The sequence below is a fragment of the Crocodylus porosus genome, unplaced genomic scaffold (genome assembly GCF_001723895.1).
Source record: "Crocodylus porosus isolate Cpor-Errol unplaced genomic scaffold, CroPor_comp1, whole genome shotgun sequence".
NCBI classification, from domain to species: domain Eukaryota; kingdom Metazoa; phylum Chordata; order Crocodylia; family Crocodylidae; genus Crocodylus; species Crocodylus porosus.
Genome location: NW_017728928.1, coordinates 6,297,734 through 6,316,856, shown reverse-complemented (window position 1 = coordinate 6,316,856; position 19,123 = coordinate 6,297,734). Strand labels below are relative to the sequence as shown.

The 19,123-nt window shown below is 40.7% G+C and overlaps 1 protein-coding gene across 3 annotated transcripts in view; it reads left to right on the top strand.

Annotated features, from left to right (window-relative positions):
- RHOT1 (ras homolog family member T1) overlaps positions 1-19,123 on the top strand; it is a 44,164-nt gene that overhangs the window by 6,315 nt on the left and 18,726 nt on the right. For 2 of the 3 annotated variants that reach the window (XM_019542414.1, XM_019542416.1), the window contains exons 2-11: positions 4,526-4,584; positions 6,954-7,035; positions 7,830-7,873; positions 9,069-9,122; positions 9,942-9,994; positions 11,895-12,003; positions 12,591-12,692; positions 14,203-14,301; positions 15,334-15,442; positions 18,391-18,511. In XM_019542414.1, the coding sequence (XP_019397959.1) occupies positions 4,526-4,584; positions 6,954-7,035; positions 7,830-7,873; positions 9,069-9,122; positions 9,942-9,994; positions 11,895-12,003; positions 12,591-12,692; positions 14,203-14,301; positions 15,334-15,442; positions 18,391-18,511 (832 nt within the window). The remainder of the gene's footprint in view (positions 1-4,525; positions 4,585-6,953; positions 7,036-7,829; positions 7,874-9,068; positions 9,123-9,941; positions 9,995-11,894; positions 12,004-12,590; positions 12,693-14,202; positions 14,302-15,333; positions 15,443-18,390; positions 18,512-19,123) is intronic. The other variant, XM_019542415.1, reaches the window with a different exon arrangement.

The window sequence follows — 19,123 nt, the reverse complement described above, 5'->3', positions numbered from 1 at the left end:
GTTGCCCATCGTGTCCTGCAGGGGCCCCACATTACCCGGGACCCTCTTTTTACCCCCTATGTATTTGAAGAAGGACTTCTTATTGTCCTTAATCCGGGAAGCTAGTCCTATCTCCATTATCTCAAATAGTATGTAATTAGAAGTTGTAATCCCTATTCCATGATGATATTTTTGAGCTCTAACGTATCTTACATTAAATCTATCTTTATATAGATTTTTTTTCTTAACAAAATCCCATCTTAACAAAAAAGTAAAAAAATACAATTAAATTTTAAAAATCTGATTGAAATCAAACATTTGAATTTTTTAATTATTAAATTAATTGATTTTTGTCCACTCTGACTGTCAGAAAAAGTACTTGCCTAAGACAAGGAAGCAATTCTGTACTTGGTTTAGGTAAAACGTGGATGTGTTCAGAACCAAGCTCAGCTAAGCAGCACAGCAAGAATTAGCTGACCTTGGCTTACAAAGGTTTGTGGAAACACAGCCATGTCTCTGCTCTAAGACCTCTAGAATAGCTGCTTCACTAAAGTGAAATAGATGAAATCATTTAAAAGAATTTTGGTTGTTCCCTGTATACACAGGAAGTCTCCCCCCTCGGCATAAATCCTTTACTTGTTTTCTGTTATTTATAATAGGAAAGTGTCTCTTATTCTTGGATGCCAAAAGGCCTTTGTTTATTGCAGAATCACCTGGATAGTTTGTTAGGCTTTAAATATACTTTTAATTTGACTTATCATATTTACCATATTGTCTCACATGTAGCACACACCATTCCCCAAAACTAGCTGATGGATGTAAGGGTGTGCATTTTATGTGAGGAAATACAGCTCCCCGTGGGTCTGGGAATGTGGCAGTGGGGGAGCAGTGGCAGCGTTATAAACCAATGCAGAGTCTTCGGGCTGGATGACGTGGCTCCCTCCTCCTAGACCTAGTGCTTGGCCGCCAGACCTGGCATGTCGAATCGGGCTAGCACTTCACAGGCTACATCCCATGCATGGGGCTTGCAGCAGACTCAGGAGCAGGCTTAGCTATGGCTATGCAATTACTTATACAAGATCAGCTTTTTTTTTCTCCATCCTGCCTTTTAAAAATGCTATATATGAGAAAATGGGGTATTACATACAGGGCGTGTCTACGTGTGCCCCCATGGCACAGTTGTTACTGTGTCATTTAGTACTGGCTTTAGGAAGTACTAAATGATCGTGCAGTAACAGCTGTTACTGCGCCGTCCTGGCAGCATGTTTTCAGCAGTTATGTCGCTGTAGCAGTGCACTATAGTGAGGTGGTTCATCGCTATGGCGATGCAGCATTGGCATCACAATTTGTGCCCACTGACACTATATTGCCGTAGCGCGTTGCTACAGCAACGTAGCATCTCATTTAGATGCTCCCACAGTTTTCTGCACTCTTTCAAGTGATTAGGTTTTCAATGTAGTGTCCCTTCTTTCTAGTATAACAATTAGGTAAACAAGTTAAATAAGCATTTAATGGCACCAACCCCTAAGAACATCCAAGAGAAGTGGTGCTGGCTCCTACCCTGGGGGTCTTTAAGAGGAGGCTAGATGTACACCTTGCTGGGGTTGTTTGACCCCAATACTCTTTCCTGCCATGGCAGGGGGGGTTGGACTAGATGATCTACTCAGGTCCCTTCCAACCCTAGAAACTATGAAACATGCAGTTAATCAACAAAACTGCATTTGCATTTCCCTTCCCTGAACAGAACCAGCAATTTGACCCTCGAATGATAATAACTAGATAAACATATATAACACCTTGTGTGGTAGACTGTGTGCTTGAAAAATGAGAGTTGTAACAGTCCTTAAACTTGTTAGCATTCCAAAAGATCTAAGAAATTAGTTCCCTGCCACTGCACGCATCCCCGGGGGAGGGATGGGGGGCATGTGCCCCCTGGATTTGTGCACAGGGCAAGAGCGGGCTGCTCACTACTGGCTTGCGGCCAGGGGCTGCTCTGGCCTCTTCCTAGTGGGAGGGCGGACAGCAGCAGCACTGGGAGGAGGGTCTATGGTGGGGGCTACAGCGAATTTTGGGGTGGCTATAGCCCACCCTGTAGTAGGCTCCCCCCAGTGCTGCCTGCCCTGGCCCAGGCCCCACCCCCCCTTGCTGGGAAGAGGCTGGCACAGCCCCTGGCCCCAAGCCTGCAGCAGGCAGCCTACCCTCACCCCACACAAATCCGGAGGTCACATATCCCCCCCCATGTCTCCCTCAGGGTGTGTGCAGTGGTGGGAAGCTGCTCTACCCTCTCCACTCCCTGGATGAGCCACCCATGGCTCTGTCCTGTGCCCTGCTCTGCCTGGACAGCCCCTCCCTCCCCCACTGTGGCAGGCTCGATCTGTCCCCTCCCTCCCACAGACTTACCTTCTGGGCTCTCCAGGCTGCCAGGGTGCCTTCCTGGACCCGTGCATGCTGTGGCTGTGCACGTGCACATGGCATTTATCAGTGACATTATCTGCTACAGCAGCCAAAAAAAGCCAGTTGCTGATAATGTCAATTTTTCTTTCATTGGTGCCAATCTGATATATTGGTGCACCTCTGTATTTTAACTCTGGCTGTAGAACTTATTATACCTCATTGCTCTTAGAAGTTCTGTTTTTTAGGGAACAGAACTGTCTTTTTTTCCCCCCACTATGTGGGGCATTTTGAAACTACAAGAAGTAACAAAGCAGAGAAAAGCAATGTGTAGAGACAGTCTATTGTGGGTACTTCAGCAGGAGCTATGACCGTTATTCCAAAGGCAGTGGTAGGAAGTGGAGCCTAGCACTAGTGTAGAATCATCTTGTCAAGAATAGTGATAATATACAAATAGAAATAAGCATAAGAGATTTCTAAACTCTAATTGGTGTATGTTCCTCATTTCCAACATGAAAAGAAGCTAAAAGCAGATTAAATATTTTCTAATATTTCTTTTCAATGTAAATAATTGCTGGGGTCCATTCTGGAATAGTACAGCAGGCTGGTGTATAATAAATTCACAAGTGTTCTTTCTAAGAATATTCAAACTCTGTTTAGGAGCAGCCTTTGTAAAGCTGGGTACCAGTTGGCAGACCTTTTTTCTGTTTTTATGTAACAGTTACTGGAGGATGTATCACTGATGATGATCAATGAATTGAATTGAGACTAGAAATGATATACTTCCTTTTAGTCTAAATGTTTTGCCTATGATGCAACCAGCCTTGAAGCTCACCAGTATTGTCTTGTACAAGACATTTAAGAGTGAGGAAAAAAAAATTAGGAAGCTTACTGTAATCCACCCTCCCTAACAATACTTTACATCTATGACATGCCTGGAGTTTTAGTAAACAGGGTAGGAAATTAGCTTTGCCTTCAAGGGGCTCACAGGCTGAATGAGATGGAGAGAGTGCTGTCGTAATTGCTTTCTATAGTATGTTCTCCCTTGTCTAGTCCAGATTACTGAAGTTATCCATTCTTTTCTCTTTTTTTATTTTTCCAGGTATCATTTTCTCATGACTTGAATTTTTTTCATCCATCTTCCTACTGCCTGTGGCAATGGGGAAAAATAGGGTAGTCTAGAATTATTTTTCCCTTTAAATTAAATTGCCCTAAATACTTGCTGTTGTGAAGGCAAGCTTTTTCATCCTGGCAGAACTTCATAGATTGACCCAAACACCGACTCCATGAGGAAAATACCACCTAAACAGCTGTATATTTCATTGCTTGAAAATATACAAAGTTGGCAATTCACTGTACAGAAAATTGCTTTATCTAGTCTAAACTGTCGGTTTAGATTGGTGGATCTCAAACTTTTTAGACTCAAGGCATGCTTCTTTAGACTCAGGGAGCCCCTTGGAAAATGTCAGCTCTTAGTTTTCACTTGTTTTTTGTTTATGAAAAATCAATAAAAAATAATAGAGCAATTCTTCTGTTGTAAAGAACTCAGACCACAATAGATCAGAGTATTTTTGGTGCTCTGTATTCCTGTTTGAAATCTCTGGGTTTATCTCGTGATTCGTGCAGGTGTTCGAACAGCTAACAGTGCTAATATTGAGTAGCACCCTGTGGCACCCTTAAAAGGATCTCACATCGCCTCTGTGTGTTGTATCACCCTGGTTGAGAATCACTAGTGTAGATAGTGTGTAAGACTGTAATGGTATAGTAAATGTTCTGTAAGTGCTGCTGTTTTCAAGAAAGTATGTTACATATTGTAGCAACTTGACATCTTGCTCATCTTAAGCAAATAAGGATGGACAAGGCAATGTTTGGTGATGTTTGGTCCCTTTGCTCTCATCTGAAACTTCTGTCTAACTGAAAATGTATAGGTGTGAACCAAAAGTTTCACCAAAATGGTCCCTGAAGCTGAATCTTCTTGAGGGAGCTGAGGGTACATTTAGTTACGATTTGTAAAAATAAAAATATTATGAAAACCTTTCTAATATTCATCATTGGAAAGTGTTTTAAAAGTGTTTTATGTCTTGAGATGAACTGCAATTATTCAGTGTAGCAAAAGTGTTAAAGAGTACTGATTCAGTATTTTTCCCCTTCGCAGCCAGAGTTGGGAAGACATCGCTTATTATGTCTCTTGTCAGTGAAGAATTTCCAGAAGAGGTAGGAAACCCCTGTTTGTCCTCTAGGTTGTGCTTCTATCTTAAAAAGCTACTTACTGAATAACAAAAATTTACTTGCTAGTTATAAATTAAGATTAGTGGATTTATCATTTCAAATCTACATTTTTATTATTAATGGAAATATTTTTCAAAGCTGGAGCTATTTTTCAAGGTGATAATGGCTCTCCTGGAAAAGTGATTAAAATTGATTAGAAATATTTCTGTATGAAAAAGGAATTATAACTGTTGCTTATTTTTGCTTATTATTTTCCTATGCTTAATTAAACTTGCATTTGTTCTTCATGTTCTTCAACTATTAGTCCTATAAAAAGCTATCAAATGATATAGGTTAGAAGTAAAGAATAATGAAAAATTGTGTGTGAAAGGGAGAGGCGCTTAGGTGCTGGGTTTTTTAAGCAGTTGTGCGCATACAAATGGATGCATCTAATATAAATAAGTGAGGAATAAAATACTTATCAAACTGCATAGCTCTTGCAATCATAGAAAATGAGCATTTAAGTAAGGATGCCTGTGTATTGAAATTTTTTTTTTTTTTGCTTTGCTAGTTGAATCATATTTTATAGCCCTGTGGATGTAAATAATTGTATCACTCTTTCTCAGAAAAATTAAGAAATAACTTGGTTTTATTGGTTAGGGACTAGGTAACACTAAACCATTTATCTGGTGATTCTTTGTAAAAGACAGCAGAGGATACCTTTTGCAGTATCCTATCTTTAGCACCAGCTGTAGTCGTTTTACTGATGTGTTTTAAAAGGAAAGTTTTGATACCTATTAAAATTAATATTTAAACTTGGGAACACGGGGCTTGAAACCACAAAGCACAAGTATTCTCTGTTTAAAACTATGCTGCCTTTTATTTCCTGACATAACACAGTATGTGCCCACGGTTTGAGAGCAAGATTACATGCAGTTGCATTACTGATATTGCTATTAGTCCTTGCCTGTTCTGATGTTCTTTTGGTGTGATTATGTGATGATTACTCTGAACAGGTGAAGCATTGTATTCACTTCTCTACTCTCTGCATGTTATATAGTATAGTACACTCCAGTAAGTACCTGTTAGAGGAAAAATATTTGCCGTCAGCATGACAGTGTAGTTGCTCTGTTTGTAAAGAAAACTTCCGGTCTGATTGTATTAAACAAAACATCAGAAAAACCTGTAAGAATCCTACCTACCTTTGATACATGGATCAGATCTGCATAGAAGTATCTTTACCAGGCATCTGTCACTGGATGGCTGGCCTGTCTCATGCACAAGGTGGTGCCATAGTCATTCTGGTTAAACATGTCACTAAGGTATGCAGCTTTACAGAGAGGCATTCTTTGGTCAGTTAGGCTCATTAAAAAAGACAAGAGATTTTGCCGAGCAAAAAGAGCAGTTAATCTCCTATGAACATAAATTTGATGGTACCTTTGTGTTGCATCTTACATTTTGAAGAAATATGAATTAGTGCTCCTTTGTGATCTGCAAAACATCATGGCTAATTCACAATATTTTGTAATGGATTAATTTTTATGAATATAATTGTTTGGTTGCTCCTAGACTTAATATTTAGCAGAATATATCAAAGGAAAGAATGTTTCATAAGTTTAGACTGCATGGAAACTGAAGTTTGAGTATGCGTCATCATGTTAGAGAAGTTTCCTGTTGTATAGAGAGGTTGAATAGGTTTTATTGATCCAATCTGCTGCTTTTGAGGCAGTGAAAACTTTGGTATTGATTTTAGTGGGAGCAGGATTAGACCCCAAATGTCTTTGATGCACAAATTAAAATGACTTTGGCAGTACTTTTATTTTGTGACCATCTTCATATAGATGACTAATTTTTATTGTTGCTTCCTTAGAAACAAATGTAAAGCTATACCTCATTAATAATTTGAAATAAAAAATAACCACCATACAGAATATGCTTAAATACAGCATTTTGGGAGTAACAAGAGTTGCTGGTTAAATATACTGTAACTGAACTACTTTTAACTTTATTTACAATTTATACTTCATTTTATCTCTTCATTTTATCTGCACTGGAATAATGATTCCTTTGATGTACTGGGTTTGAGGTTTATTGAGTCTTGTTTTACCAGAAAGTATTGTTATTGAGACTCATAACATTTACAAAATTCCTTGCATGGAGAATGCTGTACAACAAAGTATCAATGACCTTCAAAATTTAGAGAGAGCAACCAAGTTCTGGAAAATTTAACAACGCTGATAATACTGTTCAAAGCCACCTAATTCATGGAGGAATTGTAAATACTATATGTCTTTGATTGCTACTGGATGCTCAGTGATGTGGTTTATTAGGTTTTAATAAAATGTTTCTTTTTTGCTGTTTATTCACAAACCAAGGTTCCTCCACGTGCAGAAGAAATCACCATCCCAGCTGATGTCACCCCTGAGAGAGTGCCAACCCACATAGTGGATTATTCAGGTAATGGCTGTGCAATCCACATGGCTTATGCCATTTTGTGGCATTGCTTATCCTGCAAGCAGTATAAAACATGTTATATATTAGCCTCATCAAATGATATCAGCCTGTCCCAAGAGCTGGAAAAGGGATTTTTATTTCAGCGTAGTTTTTATATAGGATAGTGGTGAATCAAAGACGGGGCCTCAGGTTTTTTCATCTTTCTTTTTTTTGATGGTGTCTTTAATTAGTTCCCAGCTTAGTTCAAAGAAGTACTGATTTCTTCATGAGGTTTTAAGCTTGTATCCATGGATTTTCTCTTTTAATACATAAAATGCCCAACATATGGAACTAACCTAAGTTTTGCTGTACAAAGAAATGGAGTGGAGCTAGGAGTAAAAATTATTACATGCCATGTGGTTTTCCTGGAAGTTTACATTACACAGGAGTTTAGTATCCCAAGTGGGGATGTTGGAGTATGTATGGGGTGCAATCCATGATTCATTCCAGGGTGGCCTCCCTGCAAATGTATTTATTTCATCTTAAAGGGTAAATGTTTTCGATCCGAGCCTTCAAGAGGCAGAAACTTAAGTGCAAATCCAGGTTTCAGCCTGGTGGCAAAGTGATCTTTGCATTAAGGTATACTTCTGCTTCATACACTTTGGTTTAATCTTATTTTAACAAGGGGCCATGTCCCAGATGGCCTTACCCAGAATGAGCAGTGTGAAATACTCAACTCTGGATTTTGGGGTGTACAGTGATCTTTACTCTAGTTCAGAAAACAGAATAATAATGGGCATTTTTCCCTGTTACCACAGAAGCAGAGCAGACTGATGAGCAGCTTTATCATGAAATCTCACAGGTGAGTTAGGACAAGTTGAGTTCACTTCTACTCCTTGGAAAGAAGTTTTAAGTCCTTCATCTCTTGAATGTACACAGTATAATTGGGAGAATCCTTGTGTTCTTCCTTCCCTACTGCCTCCACTACCCTTTCTTTAAAGCCTTCAGTCCTGACAGACTTTCCTTTGTTTGTGGAAGTCTGGAGGCTGTTCCATGGCAAATGCAGCAGAGTAGTTATCGTTATCACCTAGAAGGGATTTCTTCAGTGACTTGGATCATTTTTATCTTTGGGGCCGCCTCTGCAGTGCTCCCATTTGGTGAAGTGAAGGGAAAAATTGTGTCAGAAAATGGCAGAATTTGATTTACACGAGTCCAAGTTGATGAGAGTGAAGTGTAAATGGATGGGAAAGCCAGAAACAAATGCAAGTCCTCTCATCCTCTGGAGGTTAGAAGTACAGCTGTAACCGCATGTTGCAGTCTCCCTCTTATCACAGTTTACTTAGGACAGAATCCATGTTTTAACGATTGCTAGGGCTGATCATGCTCTCAAATTTTTTGCTCCCGCTGTAACCATTGCAAAAAGTAGCCAGTTTTGCTTTCCCCTTTTGCAACAAGATCAGAACAGAAATATTATTCTTCCCCTTTTGCCAGTTTGGGTTCATGGGTTTTTCAGCCTTATAGGAGGAAAGAGACCAGGTTTTTCTGGTCATAACTGACCAAGAGATCAGCAGTTTTTGCTGCAAAATAATGTCAAGTCCCAATTCTTGCTAATATATTGCTGTAACATTACTTTTATAGTGATCAGCCAAAGTAGGGTTGTTCATGGAGCTGCTAAGAATCCTCTTCCATTCCTTGCCCTCAACCCTTTTTGAGTGTTTTAGATACACTCTTTGTACAATCTGTACAGAGGTAGTGTCTTCCTATTGTGTTTTGTCCATGGTGTGTAGCCAAATCCAAGAATCACAGTTCTGTACATAATATAAATCTGGGAAGGTAGTTCTGATGGAAACTAATCTGGGCATTTCTTAACAATTTTCATTCTGTGTTCTGTTAAAGCCATCAGTCTGGTGCTAAACTATATAAACAGCTCTGGGCAAAACCATAGCAGTTCTTATTTTTCTTTTAAATACAGTTGTTTATGCTGGGTTAAATGTTTGCAGTTCTTCATAAGAATCTGCATGTTCAGGATTCAATAGTTTTTCTTTTCTTCATTTTAGGCTAATGTAATTTGCATAGTATATGCTGTTAACAACAAGAATTCTATTGAAAAGGTATGACAACAAATTTTTATTGATCTATGTGCTGTTTAAGATGCAACTCCTGTGCTCCTATATCTGAAGTCACAGTGAAAAACTTTGTTCTTGGCTATTGAAAGGGCAAAAAAATCTCACTTGAAGTGGTGCAATGACAACCTGTGCATTCTTTGGTTGCACTCTCTTATTCCTTGTGTGTCAACACTTCTGCGTTCTCCATTGTATCCACCATTCCCCCAGATAAGAAGCAACTAAGATTCCCTTCTCAGCCTATTTGCCACATTACAGTAGGCTAGAAGGTTGGCCGATCAACCAATTTATGCTTTTCCCTTTCGTTTTCCATTCCCTTATGGCCAAACATGTACATTATTGTATCATATTATTGTTCCAGTGATAAGTTGACCCCATCTTTTCAGTTCAACTTCAGGAAAAAAAAATCTCTGAATATATAAATAACTTCAGATAAAGAACTGCTATTGCTATTATAAAACGCTATGGGAGAATCAAATAATGAAGGTAACTATCCAAAGGATTACAGGCTATAAAAATATTTAAAAACTACACTGAAATTTATATCTAACTGGTATACTTACTACATGCATAAACAGCAAGTATGGAAGTCAAGATTGTCAGGATCTCAGTTATAGGTCAACTCTGCATGTTAGCTGTGTACTTTTTTTAATGGTTCTCTTGGAGATCATAGATCTGTTATCGGAACAATACGGTATGTTCCTTCCAACTCCCAAGACCAGTCAAATTGAAGTCTGTTATGGGCAATTCATTCTCATATTAGTTTGAATATTCATTTTATGTACTAACACCAGTTTATTGTTTTAGGTAACAAGTCGATGGATTCCTCTCATCAATGAAAGAACAGACAAAGATAGCAGGTACTTGCTCAGAGATGAGAAGAAATGTGATAAAGACTGAGGACCACAGTGGTGGGTTGTGGTTGGTTAATATTCAGAGTCTCAGTCATGTAAAAAAGAAGTTGATATTGGAAATCTTGCGGTTTGGACTCTTGCAGATTTTCAGTGACCTAGATGACTGAGTGTGCCTTGTGTTTTGTATTTCACTGACAGCCTGCACCGATGGTGCTCAACTTGCCCCCCACTACAAAAAGGATGTGGACAAATTTGAGAGAGTCCAGCAGAGGGTAATGCAAATGGTTAGGAGGCTGGAGGACGTGACTTCTGAGGGGAGGGTGAGGGATCTGGGTTTATTTAGTCTGGAGAAAAGAAAACTATGGGGGGATTTCATAGTAGCCTTCAGCTACCTGAAGGGGTGTTCAGAGAGGATGGAGCTAGACTGATCTTTGTGGTGACAGATGAGAGAACAAGGAACAGTGGTCTCAAGTTGCAGCAAGAGAAGTTTAGGTTGGATATTAGGAAGAACTGTCACACCAGGAAGGGAGTAAAGCACTGGAACAGGCTACCCAGAGAGGTTGTGGAATCTCCATCCTTAGAGGTTTCGATGGCCTGGATAGACAAAACCTTGGCTAGGATGAAATAATTAGGGATGGCCCTGCTTTGAGCAGGGGGCTAAACTAGATGACCACCTGAAGTTCCTTCCAACCCTCATTTTCTAGGGGTCTGAAACAGAAACACAAATCCTCAGAAAAAGAAAGAAATCTCTTTTGGGGCTTCTGGGGGACTTGGACTGCTAATTGTCCAAGTCTGCTTGTTCTTAGTCATTGAGAGCTGCGTAAGAATTACTTAAATTGCTGTGTAGAAAGTAACTTACTCAGTAGACCAAACCTTCACAGCTTTGAGGTCTTTGCACCAGTACTATATTGTTGTATATTGTACGGATGTCTGGACATTAGGACTGCGTGAAGCTTCAGTCAGAGATATAATTCGGAGGAGATTTGGCCCGAATCTCCAAATCCAAATAGAGTCAGGAGACCCTTTAATCTCTCTGAATCAAATCGGAAGCCTCCTATTCAATTCAGAGAGATTTGACGAGTCGGTCATTGACGCAGCTTTGTATGTTTTTCTACATACCTCGAGGTACCAGGCATGGCTTGTGAACACTGAAATGGTGGGGCGGATGGAGTGTTCCATTGGGGGGGTGGGGGAGGTTCCCTGCATGCTTAGCAGCAAACCAGAAGTACTTCCAGTCTACTTCCGGGTCCACCATGGAGCACACAGGGGGACCCCCTCGCCCCCCGGCTTGGTGACTGGTACCTCCTGGGTGTGAGGAGGCACCTGGAGTCCCCCTGCAGCCAATCAGTGAGCTGGAGAGGCATGGAAGGGTCCCCTGCATGCTCCCATGGGACGCTTCATCCGCCCCACCATCTCAGTGTTCGTGAGCTGCGCCTGGTACCTCGAGGTACGTAGAAAAAACATATAAAGCTGTGTCTATGGCCAAATCGCTGATTCTCTGAATCAGAATCAAATCTTCAGATTCAGCCAAATCGAATCGGGACAGTGATCCTAATCAGCAAATTGAATCACTGTCCTTTGAATCAGGCCAAATCTGAATCAGATACAGCCCACTTAACACACCCCTACTGGACATCTCTGTTATAATTTTTGTTCTGCATTACCGTGGGTAGTATAAGAAATCAGAGTAACTGGTCAACTGTTTCAAAATATTGAGGACAAGTGACATATAGCTTAAGTGATTGCTGAATTAATTTGTTTAACTTTCTGTTACAAAACCCAGAAAATATAAGTCTTATCATAGAAACTATTATTGCTAATTTGCTAACTTCCTCTGGCGTGGAGTTAGATGGAAATACTTTTAACGTCTCTTGTATATCTCGTCTGATAAGTCTTTTGTTTTTAGACTGCCTCTTATCTTGGTTGGAAACAAATCTGATCTAGTGGAATACAGCAGCATGGAGACCATCCTTCCAATTATGAACCAGTACACAGAAATAGAAACTTGTGTAGAGGTATGCTAAGGTTTTTTTTAATGTTTGAAACCATTTTGAATGGAAATACCACATTGCTCCCAGGCTCTTGTGTTAGCTTTTAGTAATTGTTTATTTATTACATTAATATGGTTTTGAAATACTGCAATATAAATATTAATCAGTAAAGTCATTAAAATATTTTTAGAGAAACCTTGTGTCATAAAATAATTAAATCTTGCTGAAAGCATGTTATCATATGACTTTTTCTTAAACACATGTTGCTTTTAGAAATTTCATTAGAATGAAATTCTTAAAACACGTTTTTCAAAACAGGCATGTCTATCAAATGTTAATACTAAAATAAAAAAAAATAAAAATAGGGTACCAATGCATACTTTACCGTTTTGTGTGATAATCGTGATAGAGCACTTTAGGACTGTTAGGAGTGTTGGTGGTTTTGCAGCATCGGAGCTTGAGACCAAAGACTGTTTTTTTTGCACTTGTAACTGAGGACCTGCTTCTTTTTTCTTTTTTTTTTTTAAAGAATTCAACTCCCATTTAGCCAGCAGATAAGTTACCAGATATTCAAAACAGCTAACAAACTAATTTAAAGATTTCTTTTTCAGTGTTCGGCCAAAAACTTGAAGAATATATCTGAACTATTTTATTATGCACAAAAAGCTGTTCTTCATCCTACAGGGCCTCTCTATTGCCCAGAGGAAAAAGAGGTACTTTGTTCTTTAAACCAGTGCAAATGGATGTGGTAGTAATCAAGTGAATTTTGTCAAACCCTTTCAGAAGACTTATGTTAAAGTAATACAGTGATAATTGTTGTATTTTTTTGCTTTTTTTTTTCTTTACATCAGGGTGTATTTTCATGTTTGATTATTTCTGCGTAATTGGCAGTCATCACATTCCAGCTCCATTACACCTTTGGCCTGCCACCAGAGCTGTGACTTTTTCCCAGTCCAGGAGGTAGTTCACAGAAGGATGTGCATTTTTGCTTCTCAAATAATTGCATGTACAAACAAACATGAGTTAATTTTGTTTCAGATCAGGCTTAATCATAGCTATACAATCATGTCACATATACCATGATCTGGTGCCAAATTCTGCTCCTTGTTATCAAGGCGCAGATTCAGAGTGTTTGTTGTTTAACTTCACTTCAGTGCTAGTCTGATGTATTACCAAGACACATGGGTATTTAAAATAAAAATAGGAATAATATGGGTAGTTTTTTATGGCATCCCTAAGCTTTCTGTTTATCACTACTTGTGTGGTGTTGCTCCACTCTGAAGAGTGGGAAAGCCGTTTCAGTCTCATATACAGAGTACTGTAGAAAAGTCAGCACAGAAGAGCGATGTTGACTTTGCATGGTATCAGTGTGTAATGACATTGTAACCACATGTCAGCGTTGTGTTATGCTGGTATAATAATATCATTGAGATTTTTCTTTTCACCCATTCTTCATCACTCTGTAGCTGGGAGGTGGGAAAGGTTTTCCTTTCCCCTCATTTTCCTACATGTTGGGAGGGAATTACCCCTTCTTTTCTAATGTTCACTGCCCCTGCAGTGCCATCCCGTATTTGGTGCTTTGTCTAATGGGCAAATGATATAATGAGCATTCATGTCAATGATGTTCTCCTGGCCTCTTCTTAAAACCCTGTTTGAACCACCTGAACAAGATCTGTTCTTTGTTCAGTTAGAGCTGAATGTAGCTCAGGAGCCATTAATTTTAATTTTATTTTTGTGCAGCATTAAATTTAACTTCATTTGCACAGAAGACTGTTGTCTGTTCTGATCATTTAAATAGATTCTGCTGCATTAATTTTAAACAGAATATCTTACAGTAAACCTAATAATTTAGTGCTCTTTAGTGGGTTTATAGAATGGCTAGCAGATTTTCTCCAGATTTTTTTGCACTCCAGATTGCCATTTTTCACGTGAGAACTGATTTTTGATTACTCAACTACTGCCTTTTTGAGCCTACAAAGATAGATCCAGGGTATTATATAACTGACAATAAGAAGTTGATTTTGATCTGTTTCCAGATATAAATATGCCAATGCTGGGTTTCCTTTCTTATACTATTAATTACATGAATTTCCATTCTGAAAATGTAAAACAAAACAACCACTGAAGCACCAGCATCTCTTTGAATTCTCTGGTGATGTCAACTAGTGCAATATTCTTATATTGAAGCTAAAAAAATATTAAATTTTTGCTTTTAATCTGTAGATGAAACCTGCCTGCATAAAAGCTCTCACACGCATATTCAGGATCTCTGATCAGGATAATGATGGCACTCTCAGTGATGCAGAGCTCAACTTCTTTCAGGTAGGTTCCTGTAATTATGATTACTTCTCTTTTCTTCATGTTCAACTATATAACACTGTGACAACAAGCTGAATCACTTTGTGACATTTCAGGTGTTTAATAGTTAAACTCTTTTGGCTAAGATTAAGCCTTTTAATGGGGAACAAAGGAGTGTAATGACTTGGCCAGACTTTAGCCTTGAGATCCAAGGGTGTGCATATAGCAGGTTCTGCCACAGCAGACAGCTTGTTAGAATAGTGCATGGTGTACTACGTGTAGATTGAAGAAAAGGCTGTAGGCTAGCCCTTTGAGAGACTAATACTTCCAGTATTATCCCCATTAAGATTGTTTTCTCTTGTGTGTGTCAGATGGCAGATCCTTACACATCCTCACTGGGTAAAACAGAATCTTACCTTATATAAATCATGTTTGCATACGAAATTCCTATAACAAACCACGAGTCTTAGTGACATGCTGCTGTGAAAATGGGAGTTAGAAGTATGACAATAGGGAAAGCAAAATGAGGCTTAAGATCTCTGATATGGAACTCTGAATTCAACTTTCATATCTCTAAAAAATGAAATTCAGAGGAAAGGTTTTTAATTAGCTGTTGCCATAGTTTTTAGTTCAGCTGAACATCCATCTTTTGTCAATTGAATGTGCAAACTACAACAGTCATGAAAAACAAAAACAGACTTTCTCCATGGATACCTGCACTGAGTAATTAAGGCAAGTTCAAATAAGGTCTTGAGGGATTCCAGTACTATACTTTCAGTTTCTTTTAAACTCCTGTCCCTTCTCAGGTTGCTGTGATTCTTTAACCATCTTGGAAACTGAGGCAAGTAGCAGATATCCTGGCCTGTTTTGCTCTTCATACGTGCCAGGCAGTACTAAGTAGCAAGGAAACGTTCTGTCTGCTCTGCTTTGAGTTAGTTTGCTTGGATTGCCCCTACTGTTTAGCTTAACGTTGCTTTTAGGATTGTGTTTTGTGCAGGACTTCCTGTTGTTTAGTACTCAGTGTCTCTAACATGGTTTTCCCCCCTCATTTGTTAGAGAATATGTTTTAATACACCATTAGCACCTCAAGCACTGGAGGATGTAAAGAATGTAGTCAGGAAAAATCTAAGTGATGGAGTTGCCGACAATGGATTAACATTAAAAGGTAGGCACTATTTAATTCTTAACAGATATACTTAAAGTTAATTAAAGGAAAGAACCTTGTGTAATCTACTGATAAAGGTTGTTCACTCTATAGACCCCGAGAGCTGGACATAAACAGTATACCAGAGACAAACTGAGGGTTAAAAACTGAGGAATAATGAGGGTGAAGGAAGGAGGATCATTTATGCCACAGTGGAGGATTCATAAGGAATTAAAATGTTTGAATTAAGTGCACTGATTTGAAGAATCTCTTGTAGGTATTCCTGCAGTTACTTTTTAGTATAGGCTGTGTAGTAGGGATGTACCGATACATTGGTTCCGTATCAGATTGGCACTGATATAAGGAAAATTGACTGTATTGGTAATCAGCTTTTTTTTGCCTGATGTCACCTATAATGTGGTTGGTAAATGCCCTGTGCATGCATGCAGCTGCAGCACAGCACACAGGCAGTGAGGAGCACAGCCTGGTGGCGTGGAGAGCAGCTTCCAGCTGGTAAATCTATTGTGGGGGAAGGAGCGTGGGTAGATTGAGGTCCCTGAGGTGAGGGAGGGAGTGGGGCTGGGGCAGGCACTGGAGAGACGGAGCAGGGCACAGGACAGAGCTGTGACTTGTCCAGGGTGGGGGAGAGATGTGGCTCCCACCACTTCATGCACCCTGAGAAGGCATGAGGGGCATGTGCCTCTGCATCTCTGCGCGGGGTGAGGGCAAGCTGCTGCTGCAGGCTGTGGCTGGGGCTGCACCAAGCTTTTCTCAGCGGGGTTTGGGCCAGGCTGTGCTTGGAGCGGCAGTGCTGGGAGGAAGGGCTTGGGGGGCTACAGCAAATTTTGGGGTGGCTGCAGGCCCCCTCCCCCCACCTTAGCCCCTTACCAGTGCTGCTGCGTAGCAATGCTGCCCTCCCCGAGTGCATCCCAGCCCAACACTCCCACCAGGAAGATCTTGACGCAGCCCTGGCCCTGGCCCATAGTGGCACCCCACCCTTGCCCTGCGTGCAGATCTAGGGGCACACAGCCCCTGTGCCCTCCTGGGGTGCATGCAGTGGCAGGAACCACCCCCTCTCCCCACAACTCCTGGACGAGCCATGGGTCCATCCTGCCCCGACTGGGCAGCCCCTGCCCCTGGTCCACTCGCTCCCTCACCGCAGGGGCTTCAAACTGCTACCCCCAAGCTCCTTCTCTCCCCCACTCCTTCCACCACAACAGACTTACCAGCCAGACACTGCTCTTCAAGCTGCCAGACCACATATCAGCAATCGGATTGGTATTGGCTGATAGGGCTTGTTAAAAATTAACTATTGGTATCGGCCCAAAAAATCTATCTTGGTGCATGCCTACTGTGTAGGTTTCACTGGTGGCAGTACTGGTTTAAGATGTTGGTATATGCCCACATTTTTACTACACTGTTGTGCAGATGGTAATTTAACATATCCCCTAGTGCTACCTCTTCTAGAGTCTCACCAGTGAGAAATAGTAGGGAAAATACTGTAATCTAGCTGTAGCTTTTATAAATCATACATGGATTCATGTGGAAAAGTAATCTAAATTTTCAGCAAGATGGAGAAAGTACTTAAACAAACAATTATCCTTCATATTATATAAAATCTTGGCATAAAAAAGCTAATGTATGCTTTCAAACTGGGATGCACCAGTAAAGATTTTTTTTGGCTGATACCTATGGCTGATTATTAACCAGCCATATCAGCCAGTCCCATTGCCAGTATGCAGCTCGGTATCTCGGAGAGCAGCATCTGGCCAGTAAGTCTGTGGGGGAAAGGGCCATGGAAGGGGCAGATCGAGGCCCCCACAGTGAGAGGGGGAGTGGGGCTGGGGCAGGGCGGGGCATGGGATGGAGCCATAGGCCATCACTGCGCACACCCCCAGCAGAAGTATGGAGGGCATGTGCCCCCCAGATTTGTGTGCGGGGCAAGGGTGGGCTGCCCGCTGTAGGCTTTGGGCTGCAGGTGGCAGTGGTACTGGGAGGGGGACTATGAGGCAACTATGGGGAATTTTGGGGTGGCTGTAGCCCATCCCATAGCTCTCCCTTCCAATGTCACCATGACCTGCCCCTGCCCACCCCAAGCGCAGCCCTGGCACAGCCCCCACTGCCAGGAAGAGGCGGCACAGCCCTTGGTCCTAACCCCACAGCAGGCAGTCTGGCCTCACCCCGTGTACAAATCCGGGGGCCACATGCCTCCCCTGGATTGCAAGCAGTGGCGGGGAGCCACCTTGCCGTTACAAGCCTCCCATTCCTCCATCCTGCACCATGTCCCACCCCAGTTGGGCAGTTCCTGCCCATGCCCCAGCCCCACTCCCTTCCTCATTGTAGGGGTCTCGATTTGCACCACCCCCACCCCACACTTCCTCCCTCCCCCACAAACTTACGGGCTGGATTCTGCTCTCCTCCAAGCTGCCAGGCTGCGTTCCTGGCCGCATCCATGCTGCAGCTGCTTACGTGCACGTGGCATTTATTGGTGGCATTATCGGCTACACTGACCAAAAAAAGCTGATTGCCTATAATGTCAATTTTCCTTTTATCAGTGCTGATCTGATATGGACCAATGTATCAGTGTACCTCTGCTGTCCAGAAATTCTTGCTGAATGATTCATTCTTCACATTTTGAATGGACAGAAACTGTAAGCTTGATACAAATTGAAAATATGTATTTTAGCATCAGTATTTTATTAAAACCTAGAAAGCAAATGTTAATGTGGTGATTTTCAAATTACTATTTCATCAGGGAGGTTCAATTATGGAGTTATTATAATTGTAAAAATAGAAGATACAGAAAATAATGTTTTATAGAGATTTTGTATATATTATATATGTGTATTTAGCCTGTATGTCTCCTGTATTTAGTTTGTATTCTTATGTTGATACCTTCAAAGAAAAACTATTAAAATATTAAGTGTATCAACACCTTCAGAGTCTTAAGAACTGTCATTTAATTTCAGGTTTTCTTTTTCTACACACACTTTTTATTCAGCGAGGAAGACATGAAACAACCTGGACAGTATTACGTCGTTTTGGCTATGATGATGATTTAGAGCTCACGCCAGAGTATTTGTTTCCTCCGTATGTGCTCTTTTGTTTAATTTCCATTTTTAACTTTAAATATTTGGACTTGTTTCATCCTTTTGTCCAAGGAAAGGTAGATTGTTACATTGGTTACATCTTTACTTAAAAGCACAACTCCAGTCTTTCTAGTAATGTTGAAATGATGTGGATACAATATGGAACATATGCAGCCTCTTGACATGTCACTTCCCCTAGGCTTATACGCTAAGAGTCTAATACAACAGTGGCAAAAATCAACAGAGTCCTTTCCAGTTACTTTCCTCTTGGAGCCCAGTAATAGCTAAAACCTTAAAATTTCACACAGTTGCCCACCCACTTTCTGCTACTCATTGCATACGAAGAGCAGAAAGATCCAGATTTGACATGCTACATCAGATGGTGTTCCAGTCACTTGAGAATCCTGTCCTGGCAGTATTTGGTTTCCTTTAAACCCCTGTCTTTCAATACACAGTGCTGTGTAGGAGTGAGATGGCAGGAGGGGAAAACTTCTTCCATAAACCCTGTTTAATCAGCTTATGACCAGGACATGGCACTTAATTATCCTTTCTCTTAGAGGGAAAGAAATAGTAGGAATGGATCTAAAACTGTCCTGCCTTTTCTTATAACATT